At 42.7% G+C, this 18,389-nt stretch overlaps 2 protein-coding genes across 8 annotated transcripts in view; one reads left to right on the forward strand and one right to left on the reverse strand.

Moving 5' to 3' along the window:
- The window catches only part of Gpbp1l1 (GC-rich promoter binding protein 1 like 1), a 35,720-nt gene extending 21,458 nt beyond the window's left edge, over nucleotides 1-14,262 (reverse strand). For 2 of the 6 annotated variants that reach the window (XM_035439693.1, XM_027402560.2), the window contains exon 1: nucleotides 14,119-14,262. The gene's annotated coding sequence lies outside the window, so the exon portion shown is untranslated. Of the gene's footprint in view, nucleotides 1-13,022; nucleotides 13,378-13,474; nucleotides 13,634-14,035 lie in introns of those variants that run through there. The other 4 variants (XM_035439691.1, XM_027402559.2, XM_027402562.2 and 1 more) reach the window with 3 other exon arrangements.
- Nucleotides 14,263-14,339: 77 nt separating this feature from the next.
- Nucleotides 14,340-18,147, forward strand: Tmem69 (transmembrane protein 69). 2 transcript variants are annotated; one of them, XM_027402563.2, is made up of 3 exons: nucleotides 14,340-14,498; nucleotides 16,171-16,306; nucleotides 17,341-18,147. In XM_027402563.2, the coding sequence occupies exons 2-3, from the start codon at nucleotides 16,265-16,267 to the stop codon at nucleotides 18,037-18,039; spliced, it is 741 nt and encodes a 246-aa protein (XP_027258364.1). In that variant the 5' UTR covers nucleotides 14,340-14,498; nucleotides 16,171-16,264; the 3' UTR covers nucleotides 18,040-18,147. The 2 variants fall into 2 exon arrangements, with proteins under 2 accessions (XP_027258364.1, XP_027258366.1); XM_027402565.2 differs by lacking the exon at nucleotides 14,340-14,498 and adding an exon at nucleotides 15,234-15,391.
- Nucleotides 18,148-18,389: the final 242 nt, after the last annotated feature.

Consider the following 18,389-nt stretch of genomic DNA (forward strand, 5'->3'; position numbering starts at 1 on the left):
TACCACTGCTGGATTGTCTAGCATAAGTAGACTGTAAGACCCTATTGTTGAAAACACAACATACTTTGGTTGTAATACATGGAAAAACCAAGCTGGAACTGAAACATGACTCTATTTTTCCCTTTTCTATTTTTAGTTTGTGTGTGTCCGTTTGAGTATAAATCATATGTATGCAGGTGGCCACAGTGACCAGAAGAGGCAGCATATTCCCTAGAACTGGAGTTACAGGCAGTTGCAAGCTGTAAGACCCCTGGAGGCGAAGGCCCCCAGGATCTCGGTCCAGGCCTGCCACGGAGGAGGCAGAAACATGATGCAAACAGCACGAGGCTTTATTGTAGTTGTTTAACGAGCTAACCCCATGTTAGCTCGGGCCTCTCATCTATCCACTATGGCAGATGGCTAGGAAAGACACAGCAAAGCTACAGCATAGAGATCATATAAGATAAGATCAGATCTCTATGCCGTAGAGGGCAGCGTAAGGGGAGTGTCTAGGGGTACACACAGGCTCAGGATTGTTGTGCCTCCAGATTTGCCCTGTGTTGATTGGTCAACTGGTTGTTATGGCCCATAGGCCCTCCCAGGGCAATTGCTATGCTCTGCCCGTCATTGCTGTGCACTTGTCCGTAAAGCACACCACGGCCAGCTAACTTCTGATTGGTTCCTTGCCACAAGGCAGGCATCTGACGACCTAGTGATCAAGGCAAGGTCAGACAAGCCCGTGCTAGGCTGTTATGGCTGCTGAAATGGTGAGCTGGTCCCTTCACAAGCCACCTTATTTAGATGCTGGGAACTCTTCTAACTCAGGTGCTTAGGAAAAGCAGCAACTATTCTTAACCAAGAAGCACCAACAGATACTTCTTTGTCCCAAATATGAGAAGCAGGAAAATTGTGAGTTTGTGTTGGTCCTTAGGGAAGTAGAAGAAGCACATTAGGATAAGAGAACGTCTAGAGTTACAATTCTGGGCAGGTAGAGAAAAGTGGAGGTTCAGACAGTACATAAAGGGTGGTCCAGAGAGACATAAAAGGGAAGCATCCAATTTTGGCTTACAATTTATTCAATTTATTTCCATTATTTGGAGGCTGTAGGTTTTTTGTTTTTAACAGAGCAGTATAATTTAAAAGTCATAAAGGCCTGTGTTGTGGAATAATCTTTGTATACTGTGAAGATGTCTTTGTCAAGGCACCTTCTGATTGGTTTAATCAAGAGCTGAATGGTCAGAAGGTAGGCAGGACTTCTAGGCTGAGATAAGAGGATATGAATGTAGGTGCCGGAGAGACGCCAGAGGACATGGAAAGGAAACAGAAGGTACAAGATGTAAGAGAGGTTAAAAAGCCACGAGGCAAAGCATAGATGACTATAAATGGGTTAATTTAAGTTATAAGAGTTAGTGGGGTGGGGGCTGAAGAGATGGCTCAGTGGTCAAGAGCACTTGACTGTTCTTCCAGAGGACCCTGATTCAATTCCCAGCAACCACATGGTGGCTCACAACCATCTGTAATGAGATATGGTGCTCTTTGCTGGCCTGCAGGCAGAAGACTATACATAAATAAATAGCTGGGCGTTGGTGGTGCACGCCTTTGGTCCCAGCACTCGGGAGGCAGAGGCAGGTGGATCTCTGTGAGTTGGAGGCAAGCCTGGTATACAGAGTGAGTTCCAGGAAGAAAAAAATAAGATACAGTAATTTAAGGTAGAGTTAACAAATAGAGTAATTTAGGAAGTTAATTCTATTGTCCCACCCTACTTTGGGACAGTCACCTACTAGAAACTTAGTTTAGGGAAAGTACTAGATAGGATCTCAGGTGTGGCTGATTTCCTCTACAGGGTCAGCCTCTGAGAGCTAACAGATATTTTAAGTGCATGAAATGGTGGAAGGAAGGAAGACCTAGCATGGGAATCCATTCTTATAAACCTAGGACTGGGGGCTTGTAGAGGTAAGCAGAAAGCCCCCCCTCCCCAGTTCGAGGGGGAGTGACCCACCAGAGAAGTCTATTAGTCTATTTGGTCAGTTCTAGGTCAGTGAGAGATTCTTGTCTTAAAAGAAAAAAAAAAAAAAAAAAAAAAAAAAAAAAAAGTGGGGAGGAACATTGCCTGAGGAACAATATCCAAATTGTCCTCTGACCTCCACACATACAAAGAACATGTGTGTACAAAAAAGAGGCACCTGGGCAGCCTGACTGGAGTTAATGGATATAAATCTGTATATTTAACAAATAAACCTCAAATAATCTGGCTATTGTGGTGTATGTCTATAATTACGGCATGAAGATCACAAGTAAGGTCATGCTGGGTAACAGCTTGAAAACTTATCTCAAAATCAATATAAGGACTGGTGGCATGGCTCAGCCTATAAAGGTACTTGATGCTGGACAATACAAATGTAAGCCTGATGACTGATCATGACTAAGTTCAATACTTTGGATCCATGTAAAGGAAGGAGAGCACCAACTCCAGCTATTTCGTCACCTCCACAGACATACCAGGGCATGTGGGCCACCTCCCCCGAGACAATTTGCCATTGTCTCCCTGGTGCTGGGGTTAGAAGTATGAGCCACCACATCCAGCTCAATTTTATCCAGTCTTCCATTCATCCCAAGCACAAAACAAACACAACAAAAACCAAATACTAGCTGGCACACTGTAGATACTAAATAAAGATTTGCTGAATAACTGTATAATGAAGAGACTAAGTATAACTTCCAACTTTACAGATGCCACATTGCTTTCCAACAAGGTATTACCAGTTTATAGAAATTATCAGCTTCAAAGTGTTGACTTCCCCCCATAGCCTTCCCTAGAACTGTAGTTATGGACAATGGACAACTGTGAGCTGTCTGACACTAGGAAACCAAGCTCAAATTGTAAGAGCAGGATGTGTTCTTTTTCAGTGACCAGTCTCTGAAGCTCCTCTACTTTTTTTTTTTTTTACAACATGTACTTACTTATATATTTTATATATATTAAAGTGATGTTTGCATGTACACCTACACAACAGAAGAGAGCACAGGATCCTATTATAAATAGTTGTGAGATGTCACGTGGTTGCTAGCAATTGAACTTGGGATCACTGAGCCATTTTTCCAGCCCTTTGTTTTCTTTCTTTAGTTTTCAGAGACAAGGTTTCTCTGTGTAACAGGCTGTCCTGGAACTCACTCTGTAGACCAGGCTGGCCTCTAACAGAAGCCTGCCTCTGCCTCCTGAGTGCTGGGATTAAAGGCATGCTGCAGCAGCAGCAGCAGCAGCAGCAGCAGCAGCAGCAGCAGCAGCAGCAGCAGCAGCAGCACCACCACCACCACCACCACCACCACCACCACCACCACCGGGCTTGCTTTGCTTTTTAAATGTGGCAATAGGGATAAATCCAGGACCTTGCGCATGCCAACTAAATGTTCTGTTATTAAGCTTTATGACTCTAGCCTTTGTAAAATACTCTTCTTAGCATTTGACATGGAGCTAAAATATATTCTGACTCAAATGTCTGTCCAGAGATGCAAATACTCTCCACTGTGAGTAATCTCTTTACACTATGTCCCTTAATGAAAAAAACTTTAGTCAAAAACTTTCAGTCAAAGTTGTAGACCATTTACTTTAAGATACAGTATTTTTTGTCTTATTTTTTGGTTTTGGTTTCTTGAGACAATTTCATTATACAGCCACGGATGACCTGGAATTCATCACGTAGCCTAGTGGTGGTAACAACACCTCAAACTCATGGGTGTTGTTACTGTTTTTCTTCCTTTGCAATGGAGTGACAGTATTGGACCACCTATAAATATTCTACATGGGAGGGGTAAGGGGTTTGAATGGAGGCTCATATATTTGAACGTTTAGTCCCAGTTAGCGGTGTTATTTAGAAATTATGGAAGCTTTAGGAGGTAGACCCTTACTGGAAAAAGCACGTACTGGGGTAGGGTACAGTGAGGTAAGGGTGTTGAGGTGTGATCTTTGAAGTCTTATAGACGGGCCTTGCTTCCAGTGCTGACTGGCTCTCAGCTTCCTGTCCTTCCAGGTCATTATGGACTCTTTCCTTCTAGAAAAATAAACCCAAACAATTCTTTCCCCTGTAAGCTGCTTCGTGTGTGTGTGTGTGTGTGTGTGTGTGTGTGTGTGTGTGTGTGTGTGTGTGTGTGTGTGTGTTGTTTTCTCGAGACAGGGTTTCTCTGTATAACAGCCCTGGCTGTTCTAGAACTCTGTAGACCAGGCTGGCCTCAAACTCGCAGAGATTTGCCTGCCTCTGCTCCCCAAAGGTGTGCACCACCACCACCTGGCCTGTAAGTTGCTTTTGAATGTGGTATTTTATCATAGCACCAAAAAGTAACTAATCCAGAAAGTTGAAGAGAGATAAATATTGCATGTTTTCACTCATATGGGGACATAAATACAAAAGAGGACTATTTGGGAAGGGAAGATTAGTAGGAGGGGGTAAAGAGAGGTTAGTAAGGTCAAATGTAACCAACGTACAATGATAAGCATATGAAAATGTCATCATAAACTCCTTTTACCTGTTTTTAAGAAAATAACCTACCAGGCATTGCTGGCACATACCTTTAATCCCAGCACCCAGAAGACAGAAGCAGGCAGATCTGAGTTCCAGCCAGCCTGGCTCTACAGAGAAACCCTGTCTCTAAACAAACAACAAAAAACCTCTCAGGGGTGGTGGTGCATGCCTCTGATCCTAGTACTCAGGAGACAGATCTTTGGGAGCTCCAAAACAGCCAAGGCTACAGAAACCCTGTTTCAAAAAACAATAAACAAAGAAAACATACACAAAAGCTTTCAACTTCATGTTGCATTGAGACTACCATAAATAGAAGTAATAAAATATACTAGAGAAAGCAAATTGTACAAATCAAACTCTTTAGCTGAAAACAAAACCACATTTAGGTAACTTAGTCAGAAAACGGAATTTATAAAAACACCACTGGAGTTCAGAGAATTAAGAGACTTTGATTTGGCAAACATAAAACAACAACAGAGGGTAAGCAGTTGAAACCAATGCCATGGTCACAACACAGGAAGAGCTGGCTTAGGAAACTGCCTGCTAGCAATCCAACCAACTGCCAAAGGAATGAATTTTAAATTGTCTTTACTTCTTTGTAGTTCACTGATACAGGCTGGGTATGCATATTCATGTACGCAGCCTCTTCAGCGTTCTCTCCCAGCAAGATTCATGAAAAAACAATATAAAAGGGGCTAAAATGGCAGAGACAAAACAAACACTATGTGTTAGTGAGATGGCCCAAAGGGTAGAGTCTGACACCAAACCTGATTACCTGAATGTGATGCCCAGAACACATAAAGTGAAAAAAGAAAATAGACTGCTGAAAGTTGTCCTCTGACCACCACACACAATATAAAGAATTTTTAAAAATGCAATAAAAGATCATCTTAAAAATCAATTAGTGGGGGTTGGAGAGGTGGCTCAGTTGTTAAGAGCAGTGGCTGCTACTCCAGAGGACCCTGGTTCATTTCCCAGCAACCACTTGGCAGGTCAAAACTGTCTGTAACTCCAGTTCCTAGGATTCCCCCCCCACACACACACACAGGCAAAACATCAACACATAGAAAACAAAAATAAATTAGTGATAAACTCTATCATTGAACCTTTCGCATCTCTGCTCCAAAACTTTCCTGAAATTTTCAGAAAATAATAGTAATATTTGTAACCTTTTTCATGTAGTTAATCTTTTCTTTCTAATACTTTGTTCTATTCCAAGAACACAAACGTTTAATGCAATCAAACCTAATAAACTATCAAACTTTAAAAAAACTAAATCCACTAAAAGTCAAACAGTTCCAAATAATAATATATTTAAATAAAATCAAGATAAAAACCCAGAACCCAGAACTAGCAGAACCCAGAATGCAAAATAAAGAAGCATATTTATATACCAGATGCAACTGATCATTACTTCTAGCTTTTAAGATTTTAAGATTCAGCTAATTAATATGGCTATATTCATGTAGGATCATGAAACATTTTCTTGGTGGCAACTGCTTTTTTAATCCTATTTTTATTTTATGTGTATTTGTGTATATATGAACTACGTGGGTGTGTGGTACCCATGGAGGTCAGAAGTGGGCATTAGATCCTTAGAACTAGAGTTACAGACAGTTGCAAGCCACTTTCTCCACTGGGAACCAAACTTGGGCACTATGCAAAAGCAACATGTGCTCTTCACAGCTGAATCCCAGCCCTGTTTGTTTTTTAGTCCAGGCTGGCCTCCAACTAACTCACTAAACATATGTCAGAGGAAGATGTGAACTCTATCCTCCTGCCTCCTCATTTCAAGAGATAGGATTATAGGTGTGAATTACCTACCATGCTGGAAAATTAACCCAGGAACTATATAATACTGTGGTAAATTCTCAACATTTAAATATTAAAACCCCAATTTTTTTTTTTTGTTTGTTTTTCAAGGCAGGATTTCTCTGTAGTTTTGGAGGCTGTTCTGGAACTCGATCGGTAGATCAGGCTGGCCTCAAACTCACAGAGATCCACCCACCTCTGCCTCCAGAGTGCAGGGACTAAAGGTGTGTTATCACCACTGCCCAGCAACCCCAATTTGTTGTTTTGTTTTTTGAGACAGGATTTCTCTGTGTAGCCCTTGCTCTGTCTGTCGGATCAGGCTGGCCTAGATCTCACATAGACACACATGCCTCTGCTTCCTGAGTGCTGGGATTTAAAGGTGGGCTCACCACTGCCAAGCCTAAAATTCCAAGATTTTAAAGCCAGGAAAAAAGAAAATTTTTTCTGTTGCTGTTTTTTTTTTTTTTTTTTTTTGTCTGCTCCAAAAGTCACTAAACACAAACAAGCAAGGTATTCAGTAAAGATCACCTCCCCCTCCCCTCAAAACTTGGTGACTCATGCCTGTAGTTCTAGCACTAAAGCAGTTGAGGTAAAAGGATTAAAGAGTCCCTGGCCAGCCTAGATTACAAAATGAGACCCTGTGTCTCGACTCAAACAAGCAAGTAAACAAAAAGAGATAACTTATCAATAATTTCAAACAGCACTGACCTTGAAGGGGCATATTTATATAAAAGACATTTTTACCTCATGTGAATTTTTCTAAGAATTATTTCTAAAAAATCTATTCTCAAGCAACCAACTCCTGAAAAGTCCTCTGACCTGACTGTAACACATACAAAATAAAGTGTGTACAAACACCCACACACACCCACACCTACCTCACTGGGCTTGCTGGTGCTCCCAGCACTCGGGAGGCAGAGGCATTAGAATAGTCCGGACTACACAAGAGATACCCTGACTTGAAATACTAAACAAACAAAAATCTCTTCTCAAGAAGAGATGTGGCTCAGTTCACAGAGTGCTTGTCTATCCCACACTAGGCTCCTAGACTGGAGAAGATTGTGAGCTACTACAAGAGTTCTAGGAACTGAAACTGGGTCCTCTTCAAGAGCAGTAAGTGCTTTTAACTGCTGAGCCAACTCTCCACCCCATCATAACGTTTTATGTGCTTTAAGAGTCAGGTGCTGAGCCAGGAAGATGGCTCAGTGGATAAAGGCAAACCCAATAATCTGAGCTCCACTTGGGCCCACATGCTAGAAGGAAAGAACTGACTCTCAAAAATTGTTCTCTGAGCTTGGCGGCGGCGGTGGTGCAAGCCTTTAGTCCCAGCACTAGGGAGGGAGACGCAGGCGATCTCAGTGAGTTGAGGCCAGCCTGGTCTACAAAGCTACACAGAGGAAACCCTGTCCCAAAAAAACAAAACAAAACAAGTTGTTCTCTGGCCTCAATGTATGTGCCAAGGCAGGCATATACCCACACAAATAAATATGAAAAAAATTTAAGAGTCCAATGAGTGGCACATGCCTTTAACCTCAGCACTTGGGAGGCAGAGGCAGGTGGATCTCTGTGAGTTCAAGGACAGCCTGGTCTACAGAGCTACACAGAGAAACCCTGTCTCAAAAAACATACAAACAAAGACTACTGAGCTGCTGGTGTATACCACACTGATAGTATGTCATGTACAAAGTCCTAGGCCTGATCCCCAGAACCACCACTATGCTCTGTCAACCCACCTTCCCCAAAACAGAAAGAAAAGGAAAATGTAACTATGCTGTTATCCTGTATTTTTATACTTCAGCTGGCAAATTGTGAAGCTCTTTGGTTGTGGGAATGATGCTTTATGGTCTACCTGATACCCCCCAGCCACCAATACACTGAATCCAGCACTTACAGTACTGACTCCGATGTATGTTTTGCTGAAAAATTAGTTTGCCAAGTAAATCAGTAAAGGGTTGATTGACTGCTCTAGTAAAGGAAAATAATGTAATGATCCCCTTCCTATAGCTTTCGGTATATTTGAAATCACTCATAAAACTCAGTTTATATTAGGTAAAGGACCTTACAATTAAAGTTAAAGAAGTTCAGCTTCTCTCTCTCTCTCTCTCTGGTTTTTTGAGACCGGGTTTCTCTGTGGCTTTGGAGGCGGTCCTGGAACCAGCTCTTGTAAACCAGGCTAGCCTTGAGCCTCTGCCTCCCGAGTGCTGGGTTTTTCAATTTTTTTTTTTTGTCAGCTTCTCTTATAGAACCTTTTTTTTTTTTTTTTTTTTTTTTAATTCTTTGGCTGTGGGTAGTTTTGTTTGAGGCGGACTTCAATAGCAAGCAGTTTGATTTAAAACTAACCTGGAGTGTTAGATCTCCAGCACAAACAACCACATGCTAAATTCCAAATTACAATGACTTATAAAATTATTGTTATCTGTGTACCAAGAACCTCCTTCCCATTTGTATGAAAAGACACAAACCCAAATGTGCCCTTTTACAAATAAATATCTATCTCTCTCTCTCTCTCTCTCTCTCTCTCTCTCTCTGTGTGTGTGTGTGTGTGTGTGTGTGTGTGTGTGTGTGTGTGTGTGTGTGGTGGTGGTGGTGGTGGTGGTGTGTGAATGCAGGTGAGCAGGTGCCACTGCACTAGACATTACAAGGACAATCCACAACGGCAGTCATGTCTTCTGACTGTGTGAGACAGTCTCATTTGCTGCATATGCAGGCTAGTAGGTCCAAGTGATTCCTGGGATTCTCCTGTTTTCCATTTCCCTGTATGAACACTGAACAACAGACTAGAAATGCTTTCACATGAGTTCTGGTGTTACAAATGCAAGTCCTCATGCATGTAAAGCAAGTACTTTATGCCCTGAGCCATTGCCCCAGCTCAAATTTGCCTTAACTTTTTCTTTTTTTTATTACACAGCATGTGTGTGGAGGTCAAAGGACAATTTACTGGAGTTGGTTCTCTAACAATCACACAAGATCCCAGGGATCAAGCTCAGGTCCTATCAGGCTTAGCAGCTACCTGAGTTATCTTGTCCACCCTAAACTTCCCTTTTCTGTGAACCATTTTTTTTTTTTTGAGGGTGGGGGTTAGGATGCTTTAAAATGGCTCTTGCCCCTTAATGCTACAACAGTTTAACTTTCATGTTTAAAGGCAGGCAGTTCAACTTTCATTACTGCAAAAACTAACCAAACAACAAGAACAACAACAAAACTAAAGTCAGATGTACTAGAGAGGCAGAAGCAGGCAGATCTCTGTTGAATTTGATGCCAACTATGCCTGCACAGCAAACTGCAGGCCAACCAGGGCTACAGAGTGAGACTAGTCTCAAAACAAAACACAACAACAAAAACCCACAACCAACCAACAAGATCACAACAAACACACATGCACACTACAGTTAAAGGCAGCAAGTCAACCACAATGACAGTCCACTTAGGCTTTTGTGGCCTCAATTGTTTATTTAGCCAAATAGGTCTTAGCCTCATTTTTCTCAACTACAAAGTAAGGAATAAACATTTGCTCAGCAAGGCGCGATGTTGTACACAATATAGCTACTTGGGAGGAGGCGGCAGAGCAGGAGGTTCACAGTCCAAGGCCTGCAATGGTAACTTAGCGAGACCTAGTCTCAATAACATTAGGGATACAATTAAGTATAAGAATGCTTGCTCAGTGGTGGCGCACACGTTTAAGCCAGCCTGGTCTACAGAGTGAGTTCCCAGACAGACTCCAAAGCCACAGAGAATCCCACCCCCCAAAAAAGAGTGCTTGCTTAACATCCACAAGACACTCAATTCAATCAATCTACAATAACAGGAAGGTAAAAAAAAAAAAAAAAAACCACCTCGAAATACCATCACAAAGTAATTAAGTTAATAAATAGAAAGCACTTTGAGCTGGGCCTGGTGGTACACACCTTTGATCCCAGACCTTGGGAGGCAGAGGCAGGTATATCTTTGTGAGGTCAGCCTAGTCTACACAGAGTTTCGGGGCAGCCAGAGACCTTGCCTCAAGGAAAAAAAAAAAGTTTGGGCAACAGCCTCTCCCTGGCACATTAGTCTTAAACCACAAAATTAAGATATGTTATCTTCTGAAAGAAGATTGAGAATTGTATTTTATCTTTAAATGAGGACTTAAAAATATACAGAGCTGGGCAGTGGCACTTGACCCAAATACCAGCACTTGGAAGGCAGAGGCAGGCAGATCTCTGAGTTCCAGGTCAGTGTTCTGAAAGAGTAAGTTCCAGAACTATATAGAGAAGCCAGCCTTGAAATAAATAAATAAATAAATAAATAAATAAATAAATGTTAGAGATTTAGCTCAGTGGTTAAAGCACTCAAAGATAACCTGGGTTCAATACAAAGAATCCACATGATAGCTCACAATCAACTGGAACTCCAGTCCTAGGCAATCCAAGGCCCTCTCCTCAGACCTCTGAAGGGACCAGACATACATGTGATGCATATACATACATACATACATACATACATACATACATACATGCAAAACACTATACACATTAAATAATAAACTAAACTAATAAAAACAAATAAATTATAGACTGGTGGTATACACCACAGTGATAGTATGCTTTCAGCATAGCACTAGACTCTGGATTCAATTCCCCACATTTGAAAATAAAAAGTAGTCAGGTATGGTGGTACATACCTTTAATTCCAGCATATTTGCACTGTGATTCATAACAGAAGCAAAAAAATAATTTTATGGTTGGGGCCACCACGACATGAGGAACTTTATTAGGAAGTACTAATTAGCAATTAGTAATTACTGAAGCATTAGGAAGGTTGAGAATCACCAATCTACAAAGTGAGGCTGAAAAAAAAAAGGCATGTATGTTTGAATGCGCGCGCGCGCGCACGCGCGCACACACACACACACACACACACACACACACACACACACACACCAATCCAAAGTTTCTTTTTTTTTTTTTTTAATTTCTCACCCTGTGCAAATTATTGGAGTGGTTGAATTCACCCTCCTCTTCAACTAGGATTTTAAACTATCAAAGATAATAATTGTTAAATTAAGGCCTCGAGAGATGGCTCAAAGGTAAGGGCTGCTCTTCCAGAGGTCCTGAGTTCAATTCCCTGTAACCCGTGGTGGCTTACAAACATCTATAATGAGATCTGGTGCCCTCTTCTGGCATGCTGGTCATACATGCTCTACACATAATAAATAAGTATTTTAAAAAATGTTAAATTCAAAATAAAGGCTTCCCATCTCTCCTTCCCAATTTCAAGAACCCGGAAAGCATAATGTCCATAATAAACTGAAAGAATGTTTGGGTGAACAAACACAAGCCATTTTGAGAACCCTCAGAAAAAAAAGCAAAAGTGAATTTATAGTAAGGTCTCTCCCAAATACTGTAAGTAATAATGTCAAAACAGAAAGCAATTAGCTTGTAATTCATGAAGAACTTTACATCATTTTTTTTTCGAAGATCAATAAAATAAATAAAGAATCCTGGGATGGAAGAGACAGCTGCTCTTCCAGAGTACTCAGGTTTGACTCCCAGCACCCACATGGAAACTCACAAATGTCTGACTCCAGTTCTAGAGGAGTACATGTTCACTATAACTCAGGCACAATACCCATACACATAAAAAATAAAATTCCTACAAGAACAGACAAAAATCTTCCAGTTTAAAAGAATGTATGAGAGCAATTGAAACCAACTCTCTAAAAGATCAGTTTATCTTGTGAATGGATTTTAAAGCTCCATTCACAATTAGCATTCTATCTTAATTTTTGAATAGAAAATAACTTCAACTCAATCACATCTTTCCAAAAACTAAAATTTTCTGTTGTTTTTGTTAACTTCTGGCTGTGTGGGTTTCTGTTTGCTTGTTTTGAGCAACAAACAGCAAGATTGCTTTTTTTTTCCCCTAAAGGCACAACCACCGGGCATTACACTTCTGAAGATATTTTCACTTGCAAAATGGTTTTTCTTTTTTAATTTATTTCACTTGCAGAATTGTTATTTTATAAATACCTAAACTTCGTGGAACCTGAAGTGAAAACGATCTTAAAACACATGAGATCTCCAGAAACTACAAATTATGCTCTCCTGAGTTCTAACACGGTTTTTTATGAGATTTACAGAGAAAAGCTGATTATTAGTAAACAAAACATCAACAGCCACTAACCTCAGGTTTTCCTAGTAAGCAAGAAATATCAAAGTAAAACTATTCAACAGATTATACAAGCCAACCTCAGAGCACAAAAGCGGCAGACAAAACTGGTACCACAGCAGAAATTTCAGTACTACTAGACACTACCAAAAAAACAAAAACAAAAAAACCGCGCCCATTCTTATGTAAACTTCTGAAGTAAACTTCCCCAGGCTCACTCACCTTTGTTTTCACCTACCCTCTCCAAAGAGGCCAACGGCAAAAAGGGCCAACTAATGTCCCATAGGGAAAACGACCGAAATGTTACAGTATTCAAGCATTTCAACAGGGTACTTCCCCAGGCTACAGCCATTTTAGATTCATTATTATTATTACTTTAAACTTTATGGTTTGGGGACATTTAGCACGGAATAAAAAAAGCACTAGTTAAACCACTTCAAGACCAACCCTCCTTCCCAATGGGACGGACTGTGGTAGGTAACCGGTAAGAAAAGGTCTCACTACCCCGGAGAACCCGGACTCCGGGCGTTGAAAGTTCCCTTTCCCCCAGATACACCACATTTGACTTACACGACTTTTTCCTCGCAAAGTTTCTCTCAACTGGGAAACAGAAGCCTTCGGCGCTTACTTTAAGGAAAGAGAGAGAACCGAGTAAACCAAGTCACTCCACCACCGCCAAGCGGGAACTCTCGGAAATGAGCCGGAGCCGGAGCCGGAGCCGGAGTCGGAGCCGGAGCCGCAGGTGAGCGTTTCCGACCCAGAACCGAAGTTGAAGTCGGAGCGCTCTGGAACCGCCGCGGCGACGCTGCTGTGCAAGGCTCCTCCCGCTGGGGGGAGGGGGGGACGTTCCACCTGGACAACTCCCGGTTCCTGCCGTCCACCCGAGGCGGACCCACACCCAACCACCTGTGCGCGACCTTCTTCCAACTAGTTTTCATAGACGGCCAGCCAGGCAGCCGGCAGCGCCCGTGCCGGGACCACTCGAGGTGTACTCCTGCTCGGTGTCCCGCACCCGCACTCACCCGGCAGCGGCGGGGCTACGGTCAAGGACGAGTCGCGGCGTCTGAGAACGCGTCCCCGGCTTCTCCGACCAGCAGAGGTGACGAGCCCACAACCATAACAAAGCTCTTCCCAAAATGGCTGCCCGGCCCACAAGGCCCAGGAGGGGGCAGAGCGGGCGGAGGAGGAGCGACGACCGGCTGGGCCCGCCCCCTGCCGCTCCGGCCCGCCTCCCACACGCCCACTAGCAAAGGCGCCCGCGCATGCGCACGACCATGCTTCGGGGGCGGGCACCGCACGGGCGCCCGCGGCTCGCTCTGTAAACGTTGGGCCGCTCCAACCGCGGTTATTCCCGCCCCGCCCCCGGCGCCGGCGCCCCTTAGCGCGACACCAGACTGGCCGGCTCTCCCTTCCGCAAAGCCTTTGGCCTTTCCTCGCGCCGCTCGTGAGGCAGGAGCCGGCCGAATTCAGCTTCCCCTTAAAGCTCCTGCCGGGACTCCGGCCTGGGAGCTCGAGAGTGTGAATGTGGGTGGGTATATTTGTACCAGTTCTTCCCCGCCCATTCTTTCTTCACCTCCTCACACCTCACTTGTAAGCCAGATGTTTCGCCAACTACCAGAATTAGCAAACCAGTTACGGAAGAGCGTGTTTTCCGACCCCTGCACACCTTTCGCTCCTCCTCCACGTGCACGCGTCGTTAAGACTCCAGCCTTCGGCGTGCCATAGACCTCAGCACTAGAAGCATGCGCAGCGGTGTCGGGCGCGCTACCTGCCGGGAGTTGTAGTTCTTGGGCATTGCAGGCTTACTGGAGCCGCCCAGGCGCAGGTTGGAATTCTGGTCCCGCCTGGTCTTTGCTAATAGACTTCTGGCTCTATTAGCATTCCATTGGGTATTGCACCTAAAGGAAGAGGCGGCACAACCAGAGCAGAGACCGGAATAAAGGTGAAACCCTCGGAAGCTGCCCGAGTCTCTCATTACTAGAAGCGAATGCATCTGCTCGTTGTACTGCCTAGGGGAGTGAGGAACTGGCCGCAGTGGGCCCCTATGTAAGTGAGCCCCTGTTTGTTTTCAGCTTTTTAAAAGCTCAAAGACCCAGGAATGCTCAAATTGCTTGCTGCCTGTTCCTTTGGCCGGCTAATAGCAGATGGGAGGCACTTACACTAAATCACACAGTGGATAAGTTTTTTTTTTAAAAAATTACTTCCTGGATGACCTCCAAGCTCGAGGACCTTAACGCCGCAAGCTTATTTCATCCCAGGCCTCTGTGTTTCTCAATGTAATTTCTAGGTACTAGTAAAGAGAATGGAAGTAAAAACAGAATCGTCCCCTCCACGCCTGCCCAGTAGCAGGAGCCAAATGCAAAAAAAGGAAGACGGGTCCAGTCGACTCAACCCCGTTGTTTTTTGCAAAGTTAAGCGTTCCAGCCCATCAGAGTAACACACTGAAGTGATATCTTGTCTTTTTTTTTTTTTTTAAAGTTCCGTAGATACAAATTCGTCCAAATAACACCAGTCTAACTCCAAGTCTAAGTGCTTTCACTGCAGTTCATGGGAGTGTTTCAGAAATTGTACTCTACCTTCCGGAACTGCTAGATACATTCTGTTGGTTACAAATCCTGGAATAGAGGCTAGTAAGGTACCTTGAAGTCGACTTCAATTAGAATTAAATTTAGAGTAGCCCCTGGGGCTGCAGAGGTTGCTCTTGGGTCAGCTCCCAGTACCTATGTTGTAGGGGATCCGCACCTCAAGTGCACGATCACACACATAAATAAAAATAATATAAAATAACGGAGGGAGGAGAGTCGGAACTTGGTATAGTAAGTTCCCACCCGGACTCAATTTTCAAGCCTCAGGAAGTGGGGGCTGTGTGATTCCAGTCGCCGGAAGTGCTGTTTCTGTGTTCCTGGTTGAGTTTGTTTGCCTCCGCGCGATGGTAGCAAGTATGTTTAAGGGCTGTAAAGGGTACACTTCGGGCAGGAGGTGGTGGGGTGTCACTAGGGACAGGTAAATAGATGACTTGTTAGCCTAGATGTCTCAAGGATCCGTTGGTCTAAATTCTGCTCCTATATAAAATGTCGGCTTGAGGCTGTCAGTGTGCGTGTTGTTTGTATTAGGGACAGGAAAACATTTGATCGTTTTCATGTAGATTGGACGAATTGAGCGTGGGCGTTCTATCCTTATTCTCCTCAGCACTTGCCGTCTCTGGGCTTAAGCCTAACACTTTCTTTAAATAATCCCAAATTCAAAACCACGTGCTATAGTGGTTACGAAGTTCCAAAAGGTGTACAGTTAATATATGGGAAACGTAGTTAATCTTGCCTGGTTCACAACTAAGCTATATTTGTGGCTGCTATCATTATTGTAAGTGTAAAAATTGCAACGCTCCGAAGTAGACAATAACTAAAGAGGATAGATACTTAAAGGGAACAAATGTTATGTATGACCATTAATTTTAAAGATGAGACGACTAGCATCTAAGGAAGTGTTAGAGATGTTTACTGAATCCAAATGTTCAGTTTCTGCACAGTGCTCTCTTTGGACAGCCAAAACTAAAAAATAATCAGGAAAAAAATCTTATTTACTTAATGTGTTACTCTTTGGGAAATTTTTTTTTTCCAAAGAAATCGTGTTCAGTCAAAGAAATTCTCGTGATCTATTACTTTTGTAAAATTAATGTATAAAATGAGGACAACTAAGTGATATGTTGTTTTCTGTATAGCACCTTTGCTTCAAATTCAGCTAGTCCAATTAGTTGGAAAAATATATTAATCAGAACTTCATCTTCTGGAACAAGACTCTGAATAGAGACCAATATGCTTCACTTCATCCAGAAATTTTCTGCAGCCTCTTCAAAGGTTAGTGTGTGTGTGTGTGTGTGTGTGTGTGTGTGTGTGTGTGTGTGTGTGTGTGTGTTTGTGTTCCTCATGTATTCTAGTAAGGAAAGAGAACAATGAATAAATTATGAATAAGTAAAATATTTACTATGTCAAGTAGTAACAGCTTTGGAGAATCATATATTAGGGAAGGAGGACAGGGAATATCCAGAACAGACAGGACCAGAAGAGGTAACTCAGCCTTGCACATACTGCTGGGGCCTTAGTTTGATCCCAGCATCCATGTTGGGTGGCTCACAACTAGTGTTACTCCAGGTCTAAAAGACCTGATGCTTCCCCTGAGGGCTAGCACACACACGACTAAGAATAAATCCTACCAGAAAATAATAAGACAGGATTTTTATAACATAAGAAGGGTCAGAAATGAAGGAATGGCCATGTAGGTAGCTGAAAGTAAAACATTCTAACTGGAGACAAAAGGAGTAAAGGTCAACGTGAGATCATTCTTAGCATGTTTTTGAGGGCTTATCAAGATTCTTAAATAGCCGGGCGTTGGTGGCGCACGCCTTTAATCCCATCACTCTGGAGGCAGAGGCAGGCGGATCTCTGTGAGTTGGAGATCAGCCTGGCCTACAAGAGCTAGTTCCAGGACAGCCTCCAAAGCCACAGAGAAACCCTGTCTCGAAAAACAAAAACAAACAAAGATTGTTAAATAGCTGTTCCTTTTTAATTTTGAAATAATTTTATTTTATTTATTTATTTTTCTTACTTGGCGTTTGGATGTTTTGCCCACATATATGTCTGTGTACCACTGCCTGCAGTGCATGTAGAGGCTAGAAAAGGGTGTCCAACCTCCTTGGAACTAGAATTACAGCTGGTTGTGAGCCACCATGGAGGTGGGGGAATGATCAAGCCTGGATCCTCTGGAGCAACAATCACTGAGCCATCATCTCTCCAACCCCAAGATTATATGTGTAAGAGGTTTTGCCTGTGTGTATATTTGTGTACCACATGTTATTTTTAAACTTCGTTTCCTGGTTCTATTTCCTTTATAGATGCTGAAGTACCCTTCTATAGTGAGACCCAGAGCCAACAGAATAGATGTATTTTCTTCCAAGACATCTGTTCAGCAGAACCTTTCCCCTTTGTCTCCAAGGAGTTGGCTTCCCACATCATTTCAAGTGTGTATGAAGAATATACAATGCTACCATGCATCACCGTGCAACTTTAAAAGACATCAGAAGGAAGCATTCCTTCCCTCCAAGCCACCAAGCACCATCACTTACCTACCTGATAGCCCAAAGCCAGCATTATATATAAGCTTGGTGGGGTTAATCCCCTTTATTGCTCCACCACTCACTATGGTCATAACAAAGTCTTACATCCCCATACTAGCTTTTACTCAGATGGCTTATGGAGCTGGTTTCCTAGCTTTCTTGGGAGGGGTCAGATGGGGTTTTGCTCTGCCAGAAAGTAGTCCAGCCAAACCAGACTACATTAATTTAGCTAGCAGTATGAGTCCTGTTCTATTTTCATGGGTAGCCATCCTCTTTTCTGAAAGACTCACTGAAGCCATAGTCACAGTAATAATGGGTTTAGGGATAGCATTACATAATGAAATTTTCCTCTTGCCACATTATCCCAACTGGTTCAAAGCCTTGAGGTTAGTAAGTACTTTAGTGGCTTTTTTCTCATTTGTAGTCACTTTAATACTTAAAAGTGTTTATCCAGAAAAAGGGCCCAAGAGATTTTAGTCAAGTAGAAATATAAAACTCCTTTGCTATGGAATAATCCTTCTGTACACTCTGAAGATGTGTTCCTCTCATTGCTAATAAAAAAGCTCATTGGCCAATGGCAAGGCATTTTTTTAGTTGTGTCATGAAAGATATGCATACAGAATACAGTACCTGTAGAGGCCAGAAGAGGATATTGGGTTCCCTGGAGCTGTTGTTAAAGGCAGTTCTGAGCAACTCAGTGTCTGGGCTGGGATCTAATCTTGGGTCCATAATATATGGTCTTGACCACTGAGACCTCTATCTCTTGCATGAAAAGTTGCATTTTAGCATCACACTTGACTTTCTTATTTGGCTCTTTTTTCCTCCTA

This window comes from Cricetulus griseus, chromosome 2 (genome assembly GCF_003668045.3).
Source record: "Cricetulus griseus strain 17A/GY chromosome 2, alternate assembly CriGri-PICRH-1.0, whole genome shotgun sequence".
NCBI classification, from domain to species: Eukaryota; Metazoa; Chordata; class Mammalia; order Rodentia; family Cricetidae; genus Cricetulus; species Cricetulus griseus.

Excerpts from the sequence above, each read along its gene's own strand:
- Tmem69 (XM_027402563.2), top strand. The coding sequence starts at position 16,265 with ATGCTTCACTTCATCCAGAAATTTTCTGCAGCCTCTTCAAAG. Across the intron at positions 16,307-17,340 it reads TTTCTGCAGCCTCTTCAAAG|ATGCTGAAGTACCCTTCTAT; the intron begins GTTAGTGTGTGT and ends TTTCCTTTATAG.